A 23,157-nucleotide genomic window follows, 5' to 3' on the forward strand; every position below is an offset into this window, starting at 1 on the left:
GTCTCCAGAGGCTTCACTGGAGCCTGGGATGGGCAAAAATTATTATTATTATTTATTGGATTTGTATGCCGCCCCTCTCTGCAGACTCGGGGCGGCTAACAACAGTGGTAAAACAACATGAACAATCCAATTAACAAAAACAACTAAAAAACCCTTATTATAAAAAACCAAACATACACACAAACATACCATGCATAACTTGTAATAGCCTAGGGGGAAAAGATAACTCCCCCCTGCCTGGCGACAGGGGAGTTGGTTCCAGAGGGCCGGAGCTGCCACAGAGAAGGCTCTTCCCCTGGGGCCCGCCAAACGACATTGTTTGGTCGACGGGACCCAGAGAAGGCCAACTCTGTGGGACCTAACAAACTCAACTATTATTATTATTATTATTATTATTATTATTATTATTATTATTATTAAACTGTTGTAATCCAATTTTCTGTGGTCACATAACAAGCTGAATTCAAAACTTAACTATACAATCTATGCACAGTTCTTGCAACAAAATTATGGTTGGTCAGTTTTAGATTGTACACGTGTGAACAAGGAATTATGGATTCAAAGATAATCAAATCTACATCACCTCTGATCTGATCTAACTGTAGTTCATAAAATCAAATACCAAAATGTCCTTCCTGTTAGTGACTACACCTTCAACCGCAACAACACACAAGCATGTAATAGATACAAACTAAATGTAAACTGTTCCAAGCTAGACTGCAGAAAATATGACTTTAGCAATAGAGTGATCAACTTCTGGAATTCACTACCTGACTGTGGTTTCTTCCCCAAACCCCAAAATCTTAACCTTAGATTATCTACAGTTGACCTCTACTCTTTTCTAAGAGGTTTGTAAGGGACATGCATAAGTGCACCATTGTGCCTACCATCCCTGTCCTACTGTCTTCTTCTTTTATCTGTTATCTAATACATGCTTGAGTAAATGAATAACCAGAGAATCTTATAGTACTGTGAAAGTGCTATTGCTATTTAAGCCAATCATCTGCCACAATATTTTAATAAGCTAAATGAAACTGCATTTAACTTAACTATGGTGAGCTTATTCTGTATTAATTATTTGGAATTCCAACCATGGCTGTAAAGTTTTGAATTCTTACCAGGGAATAGAATCTACTGAACTGATTGAGAGTTATTCCCAGACAGACATAGATAAAACTGCAGTTACACTACCTTTAAAATTCTTGTACACCGAATGGCAAATGTAACAGAATTACTTACAGTTAGTATTTTACTGACTTACATTTCCTATGGCACAAATGAAATACAAAGTTGATTTAAATATCAATTGTAAAAAGAGGCTTTAATGGCATTATGCTACTAATTGTTTTTGAAAGCTGAAGTGAATATAAGGGCGGAAAAATAACAGTTAGCGAGCACCAAAATGAATTAATTATATTGATAATGGATAGTTAATTATGTTTAATGATTTATTAAATATCAACAAGATACCGAGATTCTTTTTCCAGCATTGGGTAGCTGAGTAGTTTGCTAGTCTTAACACTTTCTGGTCTTTTTTTTTTCCTTTTCACCCTTCTAAACAAGGGGGTGAATTGTTTTATATAAGAACAGTTTAGTAATAAATAAAGTAGAAAACCAGGGCCATGTAGAATAAAGACATCATATCTTCATAGAGGAATGAACACTGTATTCTAGATAACATTGAAGGAGATGAATTATCAGACTTGGAAAGTTTATAATGCTGACATTACTATGATAAAATACTAGCAAGGAAAGGGTTACTTCCCATAGTTCTCTAACCTGGATAATAGAGATTTTTCCCCCTGTGTGCCTAAGAGTAGAGACTTAGATATAATATCAACCCATTTTTTCCCCCCTGAACAAAGTGGAGGGTTTGGAATTGGCTGGCTTTCCTTTTCCTCCGAAATGATGCACATACACTTGTGGGAAAAGATAAGTGTTCAGGATAAGTGGCAGTTCTGCAGATGAGGGCGTTGTGAGTATATGTAACTCCTGCTCCTGTCTCCCGCCAATAGTCTTAACTCTAAATGGAAAATCCTCTCAATCAATACCTCCAGGCAGCTATGGGATAAACGGAAGCAAAATGTTGTTAGCGCGAATGGGGCTTTTCTGTTACTTCGGTTAACAATGCTTTTGCCCCAGGAGAGCCAGCGGGCTGCTAAATCCCATAGGAGCAGATACTTATTTCCATCAATAGACTATGGCAGAGCAGAGGAACTTTGGATGTACCGGACACTGAATGGAGCTATTGCTACTGCTCTTTCTCTAGCCAGCAAGCTGGACAACTGGAACCTGGTGGTTTGATGGTTTGGTCACAGAATTGACTTTCTAACCTCTGGAGGAATCCACACCGGAGAAGAAGCGAAAGGGAGTGGAAACAAAGCATCCCTAACTTAGACACAAACCAAGGCAATGTCATCGCTGTTGAAAGAGGATCTCAACAAGAAGCTATTCAGATCTATAGGGCAAAAGTTATATGGCTTCATTGAAATTGAGTGTTCAGGCCAAGATCGGTTTTATCTCTGTGCTTCAGGTAAATGGGGTTGGGACATAAGGAAAGTTAACTGTCTCTAGTTGTTTTCTATCCATTCATTATACTGTAAGAGTATTTTCCTGATTCAAAATTGATTCTAGCCCTTAACTAACTTGGTGTTCTAAGAAAAAAATACTATTCTATTAGCCTCAGTTCCTTTATCTGCTAGAGAGGAAATATATTGATGTGCGTGTGATTGCATAATGGTGCAAATGAGATGCTTTAAATATACTTGATATTTTGAACGTATTAAAGTAGTTAAGTATTATAAGCTGACAGGATCTACATCTGATAGCTGTATTTATAAGGATTTTCAATAAATGTCATAGCAGTTTTTAAAAAAAGACAGTAAACCTAAATGTATGTACTTAGAATTAAGATCTATTGAAATCAATAGTTTCCTTCCAAGCAGCTGGCTGGTATCAGGCTCTTAATATTAAAGATTAAAAGGCTAATCAACTGCATAAGCATGGATTTAAAATGCTGTATTAATAATCTAAATTCATAGTACAATCACTTATATAGTATTAGACAGTACCCTTCCCCCCCAAATTTGATGTGATTAATTTTTTCAATAAATGCTTTAGATGTGTAGTCGGTAAATTCTTATTGCTAAGGTTATGGATTAAGTATACTATGCTTGAGAAAATGAATTTCCTCAAGTGCTGTCTGCAAGTAATTCACATTTCAGTAATTTTAGATCAATATAGGATTGAAATGTCTATTTTGTTAACTTCTTACTTGAAAAGGACCACATTGATAATTTTTGAATTAGAAGAAAATTTATTTTTCCATAGAAAGCAGGCAAACTAAATCTTTCTAAAGAGAAACAGCGAAAATATAGTTAGATGTTAATAAAACACATTTCATTTGTGGCTTTAAAAATGGTTAGTTTGAGCATTTTTACTTATATAATGTAATAACCCTTTTCTCTTATTTTTGCTTCTAACATAAATAAGACTGTAAGTTCTTATTTCAGCATTAATATTTTAGAGTGCAATAGCTCATAGCTTATTTTGCCAATCTAATATCACTTATTGGCCCATTTTTATAATTAAGCAATATATTACAGTACTTCCATCTATGTAAAATATCTCATACTATCTTAGAAAATATATCTTAGCCAAGAAACCTCTGTATTTTTGCTTAGAGTACTCCATTGTTTCGACTTAATGATTTTTATTTTTCATGATATATTATCACTATTTTAAAATAAGAGCTTTGTAAGTCCTAAACTGGGTATTAAGAAAATCTAGGCTTGCCATTTTGATTTCACTGAATAACATGTTAAGTAAGGATTAATTAATAAGAGGAGGTACTGACTGTAACTTTTTACATTGCTAAATATTTCTTAGTGCAGAATATGCAGAGAATGTAGATATATTGATTTATTTATTAGATTAGATTAGATTAGATTTGTATGCCGCCCCTCTCCGCAGACTCAGGGCAGCTCACAGCAATAATAAAACAATGTATAACAAATCTAATATTAAAAGTAACTAAAAAACCCTTATTTAAAAAGCAAAACATACACACAAACATGCCATGCATAAACTATATAGGCCTGGGGGAGATGACTCAGTTCCCCCATGCCTGACGGCAGAGGTGGGTTTTAAGGATTTTACGAAAGGCAAGGAGGGTGGGAGCAATCCTAATCTCCGGGGGGAGCTGGTTTCAGAGGGTCGGGGCTGCCACATAGAAGGCTCTTCCCCTGGGTGCCGCCAGATGACATTGTTTAGTCGACGGGACCCGGAGAAGGCCAACTCTTTGGGACCTAACTGGTCGCTGGGATACAGAAGGATGATTTCTCCTCCTTAAACTATTGAAGGAGCCCCTATAATAATATCACTAAAAGTACAGTACTGTATCCAAAGCAGTAATAGATGATTGGTGCAGAATTTGGGCTTGGAATGTTAAAAGAGGATAAGATAATATATAACTTCACATTACATATAATGAAGCAAAGGACAGAATTAGATAAATTGATTGTTTTTCAAAGAATGGGAAAAATTGTGGGAGGGTGGAATTGTGCCATTCTGTCTGTAGTTAAAAACCTGATAGGAAATTGTTATTAATTCTGAAGAAAGTCATGCGTAAAAAAATAAGAAAGTTCTTCCAAGTTAACACACAAAAACTGGTATGCATCTGTGGGTGAATGATTTCTTAAAATTTAATATTGCTTCATTTTCTTTGGGACACACACACACATTGTCAAGCTACCCATTGGAAAAAGGACCTTCATCCTTTGGATGCCTCCCTTTTTATGTGCATCCAAGCAGATTTGCTGTTTGAAACAAAGTCTGAACAAATATTAGGGGGAAATCATTCCAAAACTAAGAATCTGTCTTGCTCTCTGAAATCTATTCTTGGGTTCACTCCCTTCTCATCTCATTTCCTTTCACTTTAGAAGAAACTCAGTTCCAATCGATCTGATCGATCATTGAATTGCTCAGAGAGGACCTACGTAAATTTCCACAAACTAATTTCGAAAGGAATCTAAGCAATTGCTAAATTAGAGTAAAAACCAGATTTGGGCCCATTTTACCCCCCCTATTCCCTTGTACCTGATTCTCAAAGGCTGCTTGGAAAGTCTCCGTAGTTTTCTTGGAAGCGTTCTTACATAAATGATTTGCCATTGTCTTTTTTTTTTAAGACTAGAAGAAAGTGACTGGCTCAAGGTCACCTAGCTGACTTTGTGCCTAAGGCAGGGCTAGAACTCACAGTCACCTGGTTTCTAGCCTTATCCATTACCAGTGGTTCTCAACCTGGGGTCAGGAGTCAGGACCCCTTTGGGAGTTGAACCACCGTTTCACAGGGGTCGCCTAAGAATATGCGAAATGACAAATTTCCCATGGTGTTAGGAACTAAAGCTTCCCAGATTCGCCCACGTATCTACAACACTCAGTGGCCTGCATTGGCTGCCGATCACTTTCCGGTCACAATTCAAAGTGTTGGTTATAACCTTTAAAGCCCTACATGGCATTGGACCAGAATACCTCCGGAACCGCCTGCTACCGCACAAATCCCAGCGGCCGATAAGGTCCCACAGAGTTGGCCTTCTCCGGGTCCCGTCGACAAAACAATGTCGTCTGGCGGGCCCCAGGGGAAGAGCCTTCTCTGTGGCGGCCCCGGCCCTCTGGAATCAACTCCCCCAGGAGATTAGAATTGCTCCCACCCTCCTTGTCTTCCGTAAACTACTTAAGACCCACCTATACCGCCAGGCATGGGGGATTTGAGACACCTTTCCCCCAGGCTTATTATAATTTATGTTTGGTATGTATGTGCTGTTTGGTTTTTAATTATGATAGGGTTTTTAGGTTTTTTAAAAAAAATATTAGATTTGTGCCTGTATAATACTGTTTTTATCGTGTTGTGAGCCACCCCGAGTCTTCGGAGAAGGGCGGCATACAAATCTAATAAATTATTATTATTATTATTATTATTATTATTATTATTATTATTATTATTCTGGTGCCCTGGAACATATTTTTACAATTCAACCAATCAGGCGTTTACAGTAGGGGTGTCCCTATGACCTTCCTGCCAATCAGCTTAAAGCTCTGTTGGGAGAATTGGCACTAGACTTATGGTTGGGGGTCACCACAACATGAGGAACTGTATTAAAGTGTATTAGAAAGGTTGAAAACCACTGTCAGTCACTACATTACACTGGTTCACGTATCAAAAGGATTTATGTTCTAATATATATATATATTTAAAGTATTTCATGCTACTTTTGAAAAAAGGAAACTAAAGTCATTAAAATTGCCCTCGGCATGTTCTGCCCTTTGCTTCAACATAATAATGCTAAATGGCAGCTATAGCTTTATTTACTTGAAAGCATAGTTCCCTCTAAGCTGAGCAGTCAGCAATCGCTCACTTAAAAATCATCATCAACTCAGAGTTTTCCAAACCTGCCCAGAAGCCGAGAGGGAAAGAGTGAGAGGGAAGGAGAGAGAGAGGAAGAGAGGAAGAGAGAGAAACAGATAGAAAAAAGAGAGGAAGGAAAAGAGAAAGAAAAAGAATGGGAGTAAGGAAGAGAGAAAGAAAATCAAAATCTAGTTTGAAACTAGCTCAACTATTTAAGTGGCATTTTGATATTGATAGAGTTGCCCTATTATGAGCTCACTGTTATAGACACACAGTACAGTATTTTATTGTTTGTTTGTTTATTTATTTATTTATTTATTATTTCTGTGCTGCCCAGTCCCGAAGGGACTGCCGCTCAGACACTATACTTTTCCGCCCACCCCCCAAAAAATTAGAGGGAACACTGCTTGAAAGTAGATAAATGTGCACGAAAAATAAATACACCCTTAAGTCAAACTTGACTTTTTATTTCTTCATCCAAGCAGATTTTTTGGGGGCGGCAATATTCCAGCAAAAGGATTATCATTGCCTTGGACTGGAATGGATGTTGTTGTTGGTTTTGTTTTTGATTCCTCAATCCTGGGATGGTGAACCTATGGCACGCATGTCACAAGTGGCACGCAGAGCCATATTTGAGGGAACATGAGGCATTGCCCTATGACAGCTCCAGCGCGCATGGGCGCACTAGCCAGCTGATTTTCGGCCTTGGGGAAGGCCGTTTTCACCCTCTCTAAGCTTCAGGAGGCTTTCCTGACCCCTCCAGAGTGTGAAAAACGGCCCAATGGGCAAACACCCCCCCTCCCACACCCATTTTTGGCATGCAAGAAGAAAAAAGGTTCCCCATCACATTGGGCCAGTCTATCCTACAGCTTTAGAATTTCTATGTGATTTCTCCACACAAATTCTAACCCCGGCCAACCTTATTTAGATTCTGAAATCAACCAAGGTTAGCTATGTGCTGCCTATAGAAACATAGAAGTCTGACGGCAGAAAAAGACCTCATGGTCCATCTAGTCTGCCCTTATACTATTTTCTGTATTTTATCTTAGGATGGATATATGTTTATCCCAGGCATGTTTAAATTCAGTTACTGTGGATTTATCTACCGCGTCTGCTGGAAGTTTGTTCCAAGGATCTACTACTCTTTCAGTAAAATAATATTTTCTCATGTTGCTTTTGATCTTTCCCCCAACTAACTTCAGATTGTGTCCCCTTGTTCTTGTGTTCACTTTCCTATTAAAAACACTTCCCTCCTGAACCTTATTTAACCCTTTAATATATTTAAATGTTTCGATCATGTCCCCCCTTTTCCTTCTGTCCTCCAGACTATACAGATTGAGTTCATTAAGTCTTTCCTGATACGTTTTATGCTTAAGACCTTCCACCATTCTTGTAGCCCGTCTTTGGACCCGTTCAATTTTGTCAATATCTTTGACAAATCATTGAGATGAATATTGCACATACCTAGATAGGATGCTGCGGATCTCTTATTGTTTAAGAAAGTATGTAGGGATTTTTTTGCATGCCTCCAATCTAAAACCATGAAGAACTATCAATTAGTCCAGCATCTGAAACAGGATAAAACCATTTTTTTTAAAAAATTCCTATTCAGGCTTGTCATACAGTGTTGATAGTCCAACCCCCTGCTCAAACAGGAGACCCTAAACCATTTCTGACAATTTTGTGTGTTTCTGTCTGAGAACTGGTTTTCTTGAAGTAATTTGGCAGGATCCAGGGGAAAAGCCTTCTCTGTGGCGGCCCCGGCCCTCTGGAACCAACTCCCCCCAGAGATTAGAATTGCCCCCACCCTCCTCGCCTTTCGTAAGCTTCTTAAAACCCACCTTTGCCATCAGGCATGGGGGAACTGAGATACTCTTTCCCCCTAGGCCTTTACAATTTATGCATGGTATGTTTGTATGTATGTTTGGTTTCATAATAAGGTTTTTTTTAGTTGTTTTAATATTGGATTGTTACATACTGTTTTTTATCACTGTTGTTAGCCACCCCCAGTCTATGGAGAGGGGCGACATACAAATCCAATAAATAATAATAATAATAATAATAATAATAATAATAATAATAATAATAATACTGTAATTGCTTCTTGCAGCAATCAACTTTTATGTGACTCCATTGCTGCTTTTACATGTGGCTTTTAAGTGCAGGTTAACAGAAACATAGAAGATTGATGGCAGAAAAAGGCCTCATGGTCCATCTAGTCTGCCCTTATACTATTTCCTGAATTTTATGTTAGGATGGGTCTATGTTTATCCCAGGCATGTTTAAATTCAGTTACTGTGGATTTACCAACCATGTCTGCTGGAAGTTTGTTCCAAGCATCTACTACTCTTTCAGTCAAGTAATATTTTCTCACGTTGCTTCTGATCTTTCCCCCAACTAACCTCAGATTGTGCCCCCTCGTCCTTGTGTTCACTTTCCTATTAAAAACACTTCCCTCCTGGACCTTATTTAACCCTTTAACATATTTCAATGTTTCGATTGAACCCTTTAACATATTTCAATGTTTCGATCATGTCCCAACTAACCTCAGATTGTGAGGTTTAACCCTTTAACATATTTAACCCTTTAACATATTTCAATGTTTAACCCTTTAACCCTTTAACATATTTCAATGTTTCGATCATGTCCCAACTAACCTCAGATTGTGCCCCCTCGTCCTTGTGTTCACTTTCCTATTAAAAACACTTCCCTCCTGGACCTTATTTAACCCTTTAACATATTTCAATGTTTCGATCATGTCCCCCCTTGTCCCCAGACTATACAGATTGAGTTCATGAAGTCTTTCCTGACAATTTTTATGCTTAACACCTTCCACCATTTTTGTAGCCAGATTGGTCCTTGAGTTACAATTGTGAGTTTAGCGACTGTTCAAAGTTACAGTGGCAGTGAAAATAGTGACATGACCATTTTTCACACTTAACGACCCAACATTCACAGGGTCATGTGATAAAAATTTAGACACTTGGCAACTGATTCATATTTATGACCATTGCAGTATTTTGAGTCATGTGATCTCTTTAGCGACCGTCTGACAAATAAAGCCAGAGTCCCTTAACAACTGTGTCACTTAACAACCACAGGGATGCACCTTAGCATCTCTCAGTAGTCCAAAGCCGGGGTCCCCAAATTTGATGGTACTACTGAAAAAAAGTTGTGTTATTAGCCACCCAGCCTCAAAAACACATTTTTCCCAAAAGGTTTCCACAATTTTGGCCACTATATTCCGACTCCTCAGACATGTGGAGTCATGATGAAACTCATCACAAACAGTCTTCCCACAGGGAGCACATCACACAAGATATCTGCCCATCCTTCCAAGTCATGGTTGCCCTGTTGGTTCCTTCCTTTTGCCTTTAAAGAGCGTTCAGAGACTACAATTAGTCCAGAACGCAGCTGCACAATCTGTTGTGGGTGTGCCTCAGTACACCCATATAATACCAATACACCGTGAGCTGCACTAGCTTCCAGTCAGTCTCCGGACACAATTCCATACCTTTCTTCTATTTCTATATCTCTTCTTCTATTCTTTCATTGATATATTTTATTCCTATATCTTCTCTTCTTTCTTAGATATATTTTACTATGAGTATATCCTCTATACTCATAGTAAAATATATCATTATGTATTTTACTATGTGTATACCCACTAAAACCCTCATTGTGTATTGGATGAAATCAATCAATCAATCAATCAATTTACAGTTGGTTATCACCAGTGAAGGGCTACCAAAATTTTTACTACCACACTGTGGCTGTGGCTTATGCAGGATGCCCTGCATGTTCTTTCAACATCTTTCAGTGCAAATTGGGTCCTCTAGGGTGGAGCTCCATTTTTGCTACCCACTGCGTTCCCCCCACCATCCGGGCAGCAGCGCACCCCTAGTTATCACCTATAAATCACTACATGGCTTAGGCCAGATTATTTATGGAACCGTCTCCTGCCTCACACTTCCCAGAGACCAATTAGAGCCCACAGGGTTGGCCTTCTCCAGGTCCAATCGGCTAAACAGTGCCGCTTGGCGGGGCTGCATGGAAGGGCCTTCTCTGTGGTGGCTCTGGCTCTCTGAAACCAGCTGCCTCCGGGGATTCCAACCACCCCCACACTCTTGGCCTTCCAGAAAGCCATAAAAACCTGGCTCTGCCGGCATGCGCAGAAGCCAAATCTCGTGCAGGGATGCGTCAGGGGGCGCGCAGCTGCGCATGCATCTCAACATTTCTTACCGGAGCTGCACACCGGTGCGCATTGACTTCTGCTCACTACTGCACATGACCCCACACTCCCCGCTTTCCTGACTTCAGGTAGGCCCATTTTTCAGTCTCCTCAGGCCTCCCCCCCAAAGCCCTCCCAGAGCCTCCGCGCAAGCCAAAAATCAGCTATCCGGCACGGATATGCGCGCTGGAGCTGAGCTAGGGCAATGGCTCACATGCCTGCAGATATGGCTCCGTGTGCCACCTGTGGAACGTGCCATAGGTTTGCCATCATGGCTATATACCTATTATGATATATCATATCATATTATCTCTGTTTCTTTCCGACAGCTTAGGGGAAGATGTATTACATATCCCATTTGAACATACCATAAAGATTTGTATGCGTGTGTGTGTGCTTCCACACTATTTACACAGAGTCTCAGAAACACTGCACATTCAGATTGTACATTTGTAGGTTATACACTGCTCAAAAAAATAAAGGGAACACTTAAACAACACAATATAACTCCAAGTAAATCAAACTTATGTGAAATCAAACTGTCTACTTAGGATTGACAATCAATTTCACATGCTGTTGTGCACATTCAACTTTGTACAGAACAAAATATTCAATGAGAATATTTCATTCATTCAGATCTTGGATGTGTTCTTTGAATGGTCCCTTTATTATTATTTTTTGAGCAGTATATCAAGATTGTTTGATATGCAAGGATCTTATGCTACTTCAAGGGTAACTGACTGGATGTCCTACATCCCCTGTTTTGTAAAGTAAAGTGCAAAATATATGTAAAAATCGGTAAGAAATAAATCACAATTGTTTGTCAGAAACTAAACTAAATTAATTCAAACAAAATTCAAGATACTGTGAGGAACACTTTATAACATACTGTACCTAAGATCATTAGCAAAGTACAGTAGGTACAGGTAAATTAGGCAATAGGACAGTAGGATAGGGATGGTAGGCAGTCGGTTCTTTTAAATTCTTTATTTGGCTCAGCAGGAGAAAGCTCTTTTTAGAAAGTGACTTCAGCTCAGAGCGCTCCTTATATACTTTTACTTTCCCGTCTAAACTCAACTGTCATTGTTTCAACCAATCAAAATGCTCAATCCACATTCAACTTATTTACATTGCTTCAATGAATATTTAACACCGCCCCTCTCCGAAGACTCGGGGCGGCTCACAACAATAATCAAAGACAATATAAAATTGCAACAAATCTAATATTAAAAGAGAAAGATATATAAAACCCCAACAATTAAAAACCATGCAACACCTACATACCAAAATATAAAATATAATGGTGATAGATCGACTGTAGATAGCCTCCTTTTAAGAAAATGAACCTGTGAGAGAATTTTTTGTGCTTTTAATTATCTTCAAATTTGTGGTGATCAAGAGAAATTTTGTTCCTTTATTCTTATACAGCATTATTTATCTATCTACAGAAGGCAGTCATTAATCTTTATTAGATAGTAATCTTTACTAGATAGTAAAAAAATAATGTAGCACATACATTGTTAAAATATACTGCTCAAAAAATAAAGGGAACAGTCAAATAACACATCCTAGTTCTGAATGAATGAAATATTCTCATTGAATACTTGGTTCTGTACAAAGTTGAATATGCACAACAACATGCGAAATTGATTGTCATTCAGTGTTGCTCCCTTAATGGACAGTTTGATTTCACTGGAGTTTGATTTACCTGGAGTTATATTGTGTTGTTTAAGTGTTCCTTTTATTTTTTTTGAGCAGTGTACAATAACACCATTTCCCTAAGAGTGCATTAACGTAATCAATTTATAAAAGTTGTACTGCTATTAACAGAGTTACATGAACAACAACAAAAGAAATTCACCCAAACTGAAATTAAGAATAACAAATACACACCTTTATGTTCGGATATTATTATTATTATTATTTATTATTATTTATTAGATTTGTATGCCGCCCCTCTCCGCAGACTCGGGGCGGCTCACAACAGTGACAAAAACAATATATACTGACAAATCTAATAATTAAAATCTAAGATAACAATTATACATTTAAAAATCTAAAAGCAAGGAACCCCAATATAAAACATACATACAGTTCTATCATGCACTAGAACTACATAGGCAGGGGGAGATGTCTCAGTTCCCCCACGCTTGACGACAGAGGTGAGTTTTAAGGAGTTTACGAAAGGCAAGGAGGGTGGGGGCAATTCTAATCTCCAGGGGAGTTGGTTCCAGAGGGCTGGGACCGCCACAAAGAAGGCTCTTCCCCTGGGCCCCGCCAAACGACATTGTTTTGTTGACGGGATCCGGAGAAGGCCCACTCTGTGGGACCTAACCGGTCACTGGGATTTGTGCGGCAGAAGGCAGTCTCATAGATACCCTGGTCCGGTGCCATGAAGGGCTTTATAGGTGATAACCAACACTTTGAATTGTGATCGGCAACCAATGCAGACTGCGGAGTGTTGGTGTTACATGGGATTTTTGGGAAAGCCCATGATTGCTCTCGCAGCTGCATTCTGCACGATCTGAAGTTTCTGAACACTTTTCAAAGGTAGCCCCATGTAGAGATATCTTTTCTATGAACTGTTCTCTTGAATTTCTTGACCATCCTAGGACATTTGAGAGATTATAATAAATATTCAAAAACCTCTCAAAATATTATTCATATTTTTTGTTATAATTCCAATGAATTGGAACAAGTAGCAGAATTTTAGGGATACCTAGCAAGACCTCCTCCTGGCAGTTCATCCTTAAAAAGGAACTCCACACTAAATCATTATAAAATTTGGAACTTCTTGATGTAGACTTTCAAATCGCAAAAGTGGCTGCAGTTTGAGGTGGATGCGCAAATCCAGAACAGTTTACTTAGTAAACTTTTCAAAATCATTAATTTCGATTCCAACTTAAATTAATTGAATTTATAATCTTTAGTGAAATCAGACCCTTAGTTACTGTATATTTTGTGGTTGAAACAATAATCTGAAAAATACAAGGAAAAATTACTGGGAAAACATCGGCATCTGGATCTAGGAAAGTTCTGTAAATGAAGCAAGGCAGTTACGTATAAAAATCATATTGGCGCTTAATTAAGTCATGTGCTAGCTCGGTCTATTGATTTTAACAGGAACTAAGTAGAGCTAATGTATTCTGGATCTAATCCAAGGCTATTATTTGTAGGAGCACCAACAGTTTTTAAATGTCGTAAAGTCACTTTTAAAATTACTTGGATGAAGGTTTATTTGGCAAATAATACAGAGACTGGAGATGGTTTGCCATTACCTCCTTCTGCAAGGCTCTTGGACTTTCAGATCCTAGTGTACCCCAGAGGCTGAGTTGACTTAAGGGCAAGACCAGGTGTAAAAAACTAAAGCACAGCTTATACTCCCCAGTAAGGCTTGGCTTCTTTTTCTAATGTCCATTTTCTTCCAAATATTCAAATGAAAACACTTCGGAGTCTGAGGCATGTATCAGTTCTCCGTATAAATAAAATACTGTATACGTACTGTAATTGGAAAGTTTAGAGCTTGTGATTTGTCCTTTCCCTACATCAGCGGCAGTTTAGTTTAGTTTAGTTTCATTAGATTTGTATGCCGCCCCTCTCCGAAGACCAATATAAGTTAAAAACAATTTAAACCCCATAAATATTAAAAAAACCATCATTACTGCACAATCATACCATTCTCATATATTACAGTCAGAAAAAAGGTGGTGCTGGGGGGACAAGATAGTTATTCCCCCCATGCCTGGCGATATAGATAGGTCTTCAACATCTTGCGGAGGTCAGGAAGAGAAGGGGCAATTCGAATCTCTGGGGGGGAGTTGATTCCAGAGGGCCGGGGCCACCACAGAGAAGGCTCTTCCCCTGGGTCCCGCCAAATGGCATTGTTTAGTCGACGGGACCCGGAGAAGGCCAACTCTGTGGGACCTAATTGGCCGCTGGGATTCATGTGGCAGAAGGCGGTCCCGGAGGTATTCTGGTCCGATGCCATGTAGGGATTTATAGGTCATTACCAGCACTTTGAATTGTGACCAGAAACTGATCGGCAACCAGTGCAGTGCCATTTCAAGTTTAAATATGGACAGTTTGTATATTTTATTTAATTACGTACATTTTGATATCATAGATATGCCTTAATTAATTAGGTTTGAATTAGTTTAAAAGGCATGAATGCTACGAGGGTCGCCCAGAAAGTAATGCACCAACTTTTTTCCCCTCAGCCTACAGTAATGGTACAAATGCGAAACTTTAGATATACATTATTTGAATTGTCAGGAGTGGGTGTGTAAATTTTGTGTTTCTTCAGACAAATAGCGTAGCTACAGCAGTGTTTTGAAATGGTGTCTTTAAGTGATGTATGTTACAAGCAGTGTGTCATCATTGAATTTCTCAGTGCAGAGAAAGAAACTGTTGGGAACATTCACAAATGTTTGTGAATGTTCAGCCCTGACCTAGTTCCCTCAGACTTCCACTTGTTTGGCCATTAAAGGATGCCATTCATGGAAGACATTTTAAGGATGACGAAGCGGTGATTCGCACAGTGCGGAAATGGCTTCCTGACCAGAACAAGGAGTGGTACCGACAGGGCATACACGCCCTTGTCTCTCGCTGGAGGAAGGCCATAGAACGGGACAGAGATTACGGGGAAAAATAGGGAGCATCATTCTTTCTTGTGTGTAAGTTTCATTGTGTTCAATAAATAATTGTTGAAGAAAAAAAATGTGGTGCATTACTTTCTGGGCAACCCTCGTAAAAGCAACAGCAATTGCTGAATCTTAGAAATGCTTGGCCTAACTCACCAAATTTTACCAGAAGGCATTTTTCTTTTCTTAATATAGATTTTATTTTCTCATTCTGTATGAAAACATATTGTCAAATGTTCATCCTGCAGTGTCAAAAGGTGAAGAAGTACAGATATCCGTGGTCAAACACTACAGAACTGGTCTTGATGAGAACTATGAAATATCTGAAAAATGGCTTCTAGATGATTTGGAGATGATAGATGGAAAAGAGGCAGATTCTGTAAGTGCTGCATTTTATTATAAAGCATATACTGTGCCGATGATGATATAATACGGTAGCTAGAATGTAAACGTCTGTGGAGGTTCTCAGTCATCCAGGTCATAGTTGTCTCAAAGGTGATTTTTCAAGAGGCAGTCGGACTGTTTTTTTCCTAGAGGAAAACGTTTTGCTTCTCATCCCAGAAACTTCATCCGTTTGGGCAGGATGGTGCGAGTGAGGGGAGGATTAGTTCATGCCACTCCTACCATTACTGGTGCATTGTGCGCACAATGCCACGTCCCCAGCACGAGTGTGTGCATATGAGTGAGATTTTGCCTACGCGCATGCGCAGAAAGCAAAATATTGTGAGGGGAGGGGCCCGCGCGCGAGAGATTTCAATGATTTTTTTGGTTCTGCACATGTGCAGAAACAAAATATTGTGAGGGGAGGGGCCCGCGCAAGAGAGATTTCAATGATTTTTTTTTTGTTCCGCGCATGTGCAGGAAGCAAAATATTGTGAGGGGAGGGGCGCGAGAGAGAGAGATTTCAATTTTTTTTGTTCCGCGCATGCGCAGAAGCAAAATATTGTGAGGGGAGGGGCACACGCGAGAGAGATTTCAATGATTTTTTTTGTTCTGCGCATGCGCAGAAGTAAAATATTGTGAGGGGAGGGGTGCGCGCGCGAGAGATTTCAATGATTTTTTTGGTTCAGCGCATGCGCAGAAGCTAAAAGTAGCCAAAACCTCTCTCGTGCACCCCCTCACTAGATTTCTGTGCATGCGCAGAAGCAAAATCACACTCAGACACGTGCACACACCAGAGACATGGAGCTGCGCGTTCAGCTCCATTTTCGCCACCGGTACAATGGTGTCGACCGTACCGGTAGGAACCCGCTACTGGATGAGTTCTGACCAGATTGGGGGGAAATTGGAAGGATCATATTTCTCTGCAGTTGTCTGGTTGTTAGTACTCTCCCCGGAAGCTCTTTAGATCACTTAAGGGTTTAATCTGTCCAGCTGCCTCTCCTTTAAACTCCATCCCCAGGTGTGCCTTGTGAAGGGAATGGGGGCCCTTTCCTTCCTCATAAGCCATGCAACCCATATTGCCTTCTTCTGCGTTCTTCCCTGCGCAGCCTAGGATGAGGAGGAGTTGAGGCTTAGTCTTCATCTGAACTCCCTCTCCCTTGTTATACCTCTGCCCTGCTCTGCCCAGCCTGACTTTGCCCTTCCCAAGTTTCCTCCATAGCCAACGGAACCATTTACCCGCTCTTTGTCAGCTGTTCATCTTTCATCTCAGATTCAGGCTCCAACAGGGGCACAACAGAGGTCCTTTCAGCAGTTCCAAGAAGATTTTGCCCCCATTTGAAGTCAGGACACTAGGAAGTAGCAGGTTATACAGTCCAGGCAAAGCAATTGAATCACTAACAATAAATAAAGCAATTGAAAATTAATTATTAAATTATTTATTTGTTCGTTCATTCATTCTTTCATTCATTCATGTATTTATTTATTTATTTATTTATTGGATTTGTATGCCGCCTCTCTCCGAGGACTCGGGGCGGCTCACAACATGTCAAAAACAACATACCATATACATATCTTAAAATCCAATTAATATACTAAAAAAACTTTTAAAAACTCTAATAAGATATAAAACCATTCATTACCATTCACATAGCAAAACATACACACTCGTCGACCAGAGGGCTAAGGTCTAATGGCCCCAAGCCTGGTGGCAAAGATAGGTCTTTAAGCTTTTATAGAAGGCAAAGAGGGTGGGGGCAGTGTGAATCTCCGGAGGGAGCTGATTCCAGAGGGCCGGGGCTCCCACAGAGAAGGCTCTTCCCCTAGGTCCCGCCAAACGACATTGTCTAATTGACAGGATCTGCAGAAGGTTGACTCTGTGGGACTCATGCGGCAGAAGGTGGTTCCGGAGGTAATCTGGTCTGATGCCATGTAGGGCTTTATAGGGCTTTATGTTGCAAAAGGAAGAACGGAAAATTAATGTGAATAGGCATGAATGTGCCTATTTTGACACTATAAATTCAGCATCCCTATAGTAGCAAGTTATTACTCATGCTGTCTTTGCCACATCCTTGGTTGATTGTTAATTGTTGCTCTATTTGAAGCTATCCTGGGAAAACTCCCAAAACATCGTAGTTAGACTGCATGCCTTACTAAAAGATCTCATTAATTGGCAGTTGGTTTCCAACCACAATTGATCTGATATTCTAATCATCTCTCTTGCCACTTCGGTCAAATTCTTCCTTATTTTGCATGCAGATAAGAGCTCTTTTTGTCTCTACGCTGCTTTAAGAAGTACAAACAACACAATTTTCCACCCCAGGTCTTAAAAGGGCAGTAGTTTTCTATAGCAGTGGTCACCAACTGGTCTGTGGACCCCTGCTGTTCCTCAAGAAAATTTTGGTGGTCTGCAAAAAATTTATTCGCATTTTTTATTATTGCACTAAATCAAGGATCCTCAAACTACGGCCCCTAAGCTGGATATGTGCAATGAACATTTGTGTTGCTGCAGATTTTGCGTGGATCAGAAGGGGGCAGAAATTCCAACTTGGGGTCTGCTTTGGTCTCCTGGTATGGGGCTTTAGGCAAAGGCTGGAGGGAAGTGCAGTTGGTGGCGAAGAGCTGGAGGACCTTGTTCCAATGGGACTGCATCATGGCCTGGAACTGGCTGACCATCTCAGTCTACTGAACCTCCAGACGCCAGTACCTGGCCTTGCACTCCCGCAGGTCTTTCCTCTGCTTGGAAAGCCTATGTTTGTAGTCCTCAGTGAGGTCCTTCTGCCACTTACCTTTCTATGCCGGGATGCCTCTGGGCCAGCGGCGGGCATGGATGGGCAGGCGGCGGTCGTGGTCCCATGGGTGATGGTCAACGTCGCGGGTCAGGTACGCATGCCTAGCATGAGATTTCACATGAGCATGTGCGCGACTGCGAGATTTCGGCATTTTTTGCCGGGGGTTTTGCTTCTGCGTGCAGAAGCAGAAAAAGGTGAAAAACGTCAAAATCTCACGGCCACACGGATCCTCACATGAGATTTCTTTTCCTGCGCATGCACAGGAAGCAAATCTCACGCTGGCCACGGACACCCAACCGCCGGGCAGCTGGAACTGTGTGCACAGCTCCATTTCGGAGCTTTCGGAGAAGGGCGGCATACAAATCTAATAAATAAATAAATAATTCTCCACTACCCGGATGGCATCTCCCTTCGATCCGTGCAGCTGCCCTTCATTGCCTTCTACTGAGCCTTCTTCTTGATCAGATCCAATTTGAATGCAGCTGTTTTGCCAACTCGTTCTCGTGGTGGCTGTTTAGCTCCAACTGCTTCCTGTTGGGGTCCTAAGGAGCCCGGGTCAGCAGGAGAGGAGTGGCTGGGAGGGGAGGGTCCAATAGAGGCCGGTGAAGCACCCCTTGACATGAGTGACATAGAGTTGGCCACACCCACTCAGTCACATGACCACCTGGCCACACCCACCTAGCCGATCATTAGGTAGCTCATATAAATGTTCCGTGGGATTTTAAATTATGAATTTTGTGGTCCCTGAGGTCCGAAAGGTTGGTGACTCCTGCTGTGTAGTACATTTTACCGACAGCCCTTGAGTTGCAATCATTCATTTCATGACTGAAGTTTCAGTGGCACTGGAAAAATGTAGCCAGTCTCTTTTTCACACTTAACTATCAACATCTCCATGGTCAGGGGATCATAAGAGTACTGGACATTTGACAATTTGCATGCAACGGATGCAGAATAAGTACACTGACCACAGAGCTGGGATTTATGGGTAACTTTATTAAGTCAAATCTGGACCTGCAGAGGAAACCAAAAGGAGGTGGAACTTCTGTTCCAAACATTCTTGGTCAACTATGGGTGAAGCTCCATTACTGAGCAAGAGAAGGGTGTCCTTGACCTTGGTCTTGACCTTCCCTTGCTCTCTGCCACGCCCAAGGCATGTGGGAAGGCTCACCCCCAGTTTGTCGCCTGTAGGCCTGCGGTAGGTGAGCCCCAAAGGCACCCCCCCTCCACCCTGGCCGGGTCAACCTTGAGTTTCTGGAAAGTGGCAACCCATCACTTTCCAAAAGGTACCCAAAAGAGATCACGTAGTTGCTGTTAGCCCCATTTTCCGCCCCGTACCACCTTCCCTAGTGACCAAAGGGATTTAAGCCAATTAATCTAGTTCTACTGTGTAACCTGCCGGACACCCCCTAACATAGTTCCCTCTAAGCTGAGCAGTGAGCAATCGCTCACTTAAAAATCATCATCAACTCAGAGTTTTCCAAACCTGCCCAGAAGCCGAGAGGGAAAGAGTGAGAGGGAAGGAGAGAGAGAGGAAGAGAGGAAGAGAGAGAAACAGAGAGAAAAAAGAGAGGAAGGAAAAGAGAAATAAAATCAAAATCTAGTTTGAAACTAGCTCAACTATTTAAGTGGCATTTTGATATTGATAGAGTTGCCCTATTATGAGCTCACTGTTATAGACACACAGTACAGTATTTTATCTTGAAATTCTCTGAGGCAAAACAGGGTGGGTTTTTTATTTATTTATTTGTTTGTTTGTTTGTTTGTTTATTTATTATTTCTGTGCCGCCCAGTCCCGAAGCGACTGCCGCTCAGGCACTATACTTTTCCGCCCACCCCCCCAAAAAATTACAGGGAACACTGCCCCCTAACCTTCCCGTCCCCAGCTCCCAGTGTGGAGTAGGCGAAAAAACAGCCGAAACATAAAAGGTGTTACAACCGCCAAAAATTCCTACTCGGACCCCAAAGGCCACCACTAGTCACACTGTGGCTAAGGGGAGGGTGGGCGGGTGCCTGCAAACAGGGCCGACGATCAATTCCAAAGACGGCGGGGAATGGCGAGCCGTCCCCTTTTATATCGGGACTCATCGCCCCGCCCTCAAAAACAGATCACATGTCCCAGAGTCATGTGATTTGTTTTTGTGACTTGACAAGCAAAGGCAATGGGGAAGCAAAGATTCACTTAACAATCGTATTACTAATTTAATAACTGCAGTGATTTCCTTAACAACAGTGGCAAGAAAAGTTGGAAAATGGAGCAAAACTCCCTTAACAACTGTCTTAGCGATCGACCTGTTGGCTACGATGGCTATAAAGCAGTGTTTCCCAAGCTTGGCAACTTGAAGATATCTGGACTTCAACTCCCAGAATTCCCCAGCCAGCGAATGCTGGCTGGGGAATTCTGGGAGTTGAAGTCCAAATATCTTCAAGTTGCCAAGCTTGGGAAACACTGCTATAAACTTATGGATGCTACTTTTATAGCTGCATGTTATTTTAAATTCTGTATTAGTTTGAATCTTCTTTTCTGCGCAGAAAGGCAAGCCAATAAAACATTTTTTCCCCCCTTTTAGGACAATCCATGGTTCGATATGCATTTCAAGCAAGTTTACACTTGGGAAGCCTACAGCTGTGCATCTAAATACGCCTTTGCAAGAATATTAAGCCAACTGAATGAGATGTACCTGCAAAAGGATCTGAAGATCGTGAACTTTGATTTTACCTACATTAACGAGGCAGCACTCTGGTCATCAAATAATGGGGATTGCTTAGTAATGATGAGAATCTGTTTTTATGCCTTCAATCTTGTGTGTCTATCTCTGTGTCCCTTGCCAGTTTGACGGTTGTAGCCACACCCAGATTTGGATACGGCTACCAAAAAGCTAGATACAGTGATCCCTCGCTACTTCGCGGTTCACCTTTCATGGCTTCAGTGCATCGTGGGTTGCTGCTGGGGCTTAACCTGGTGCAGAGCGGAGCCTCCGGGAGCCCCTCTGCCTCGGTCTCTCTCTCTCAGGGAATCCTCGCGAGGGGCTCCTCGAGGCTCTGCTTCGCACCCAGCAGCAAAGCGTTGCTTTGGAAGGGACAAGGCAGGCGTGCTGCTGAGTTATCCGGGAGGAAAGCCACTGGAGCCGCCTCATCAGTTGCCATCGCCACCTCCACCGGGACCAGCTAACCCAGCCGCGCACCTGCCTTGCCCCTGCCAAGGCGATGCTTTGCTGCTGGGTGCGGAGCGGAGCCTCTGGGAGCCCCTCGCGAGGTGGATTCCCCGCATGCACCCAGTGTCCCTCACTTCCACCCTGTCTCTTTATCTCTCGTCTCTCGTCTCTCTGCCTCGGCCTCTCTCTCTCAGGGAATCCTCGCGAGGGGCTCCCCGAGGCTCTGCTCCGCACCCAGCAGCAAAGCGTCGCGTTGGCAGGGACAAGGAAAGCGTGCCGCTGAGTTAGCCGGGAGGAAAGCCACTGGAGCCGCCTCAGCAAGTTGCCGCTATCACCTCTACCAGGACCAGCTAACCCAGCCGCGCGCCTGCCTTGTCCCTGCCAAGGCGATGCTTTGCTGCTGGGTGCAGAGCGGAGCCTTTGGGAGCCCCTAGCGAGGATTCCCGGAGAGAGAGACATGGAGGCAGAGATGAGAGGTAAAGATGGGGAAGGGGGGTAAGTGAGGGACAATGTGTGGGGGAGAGAGAGAAAAAAAATCCTGCTTCATTTTCGTTTATCACGGGTGGTCCTGGAATGTAACACCCGCGATAAATGAGGGATCACTGCATTCAGTACAATATCAGGGTTTCAATTTTCGTAACATTTTTAGCCAATTGTTCTTTCAGTCTTGATAATAGGTTTAAGTGCCAATTTCCTGTAACCAATATTTTTCAGCATCACAATGCATGGTCAGGTTAATCATAAACTTCACTGAACTTATCTGGCTTGCTTCTCAGCAGCCATTTATATATTTCGGCTGCAAAGCTACACAACGCTCTGATATGTATTTCCTTTGATGTACTTATTTCCCCGACTTTCCAATAAAAGACTTGCACACAATATATAAATCCTCTGTAACTATGCATGCCGTGAATTTCTGTGGAGTTTAATTGCTCTTTTTTTTTGCAATAATTTTCTGGAATTTTGAATAAAAACATTTCCACTGCCTTTGGTCCAATGATTCTGCAGCAAGTTGCGATGACGCCAAAATGCATAGTGATGCATTTTACATCCATAGTGAAATCATGAAATGAATTATGGCTTTGCATATTCGCATCCAGGGTTGGGTAGCAGGTAGAACGGGGTGGAACACAGTTCCACCAGCGGAAATGAAGATGTGTGTGCAGCTCCAGCTGATCGGCGGCTGTCATTTCCTGGATTACTGGTCTCGGCTCGACTCTCGTTTTTTCCCATGCTGCTGGTGTGTCTATGCTCCTTGCTTTTTTCCTCTTTCCTCCCTCCTGGCTTCCCTCTCTCCTGCCCGGCTCCCCTCCAGTCTCACGTGGCCACCTCCACCTGAGATGCAAACAGAAGGCGTGGTGGAAGAGGCGCTGGTAGCATTTATGTTTCTGGCAGCACCCGTTCGCCTAACTACCCAGGTAGGGGGTTACCCAGGAAGGAGAGCGTGGGAAACGTGAAGCAAATTGTCACCCCAGCGAGTGACACTGGTTACGTTATAAGTCAAGGACTTAACAGTTCACTTGAACGCTGATGATCGTTCAAGCCACTCCCATCTGAT

The 23,157-nt window shown here is 41.7% G+C and overlaps 1 protein-coding gene across 1 annotated transcript; it reads left to right on the top strand.

Moving 5' to 3' along the window:
- The first annotated feature begins 2,307 nt into the window (after positions 1-2,307).
- Positions 2,308-22,581, top strand: LOC139170255 (exocyst complex component 1-like). The gene is made up of 3 exons (XM_070757215.1): positions 2,308-2,533; positions 15,523-15,653; positions 21,015-22,581. The coding sequence occupies exons 1-3, from the start codon at positions 2,413-2,415 to the stop codon at positions 21,279-21,281; spliced, it is 519 nt and encodes a 172-aa protein (XP_070613316.1). The 5' UTR covers positions 2,308-2,412; the 3' UTR covers positions 21,282-22,581.
- The last annotated feature ends 576 nt before the right edge of the window (positions 22,582-23,157 follow it).

The sequence above is a fragment of the Erythrolamprus reginae genome, chromosome 7 (genome assembly GCF_031021105.1).
Source record: "Erythrolamprus reginae isolate rEryReg1 chromosome 7, rEryReg1.hap1, whole genome shotgun sequence".
NCBI classification, from domain to species: domain Eukaryota; kingdom Metazoa; phylum Chordata; class Lepidosauria; order Squamata; family Dipsadidae; genus Erythrolamprus; species Erythrolamprus reginae.

Excerpts from the sequence above, each read along its gene's own strand:
- LOC139170255 (XM_070757215.1), top strand. The coding sequence starts at position 2,413 with ATGTCATCGCTGTTGAAAGAGGATCTCAACAAGAAGCTATTCAGATCT. Across the intron at positions 2,534-15,522 it reads GTTTTATCTCTGTGCTTCAG|TGTCAAAAGGTGAAGAAGTA; the intron begins GTAAATGGGGTT and ends TTCATCCTGCAG. Across the intron at positions 15,654-21,014 it reads ATGGAAAAGAGGCAGATTCT|GACAATCCATGGTTCGATAT; the intron begins GTAAGTGCTGCA and ends CCCCCCTTTTAG.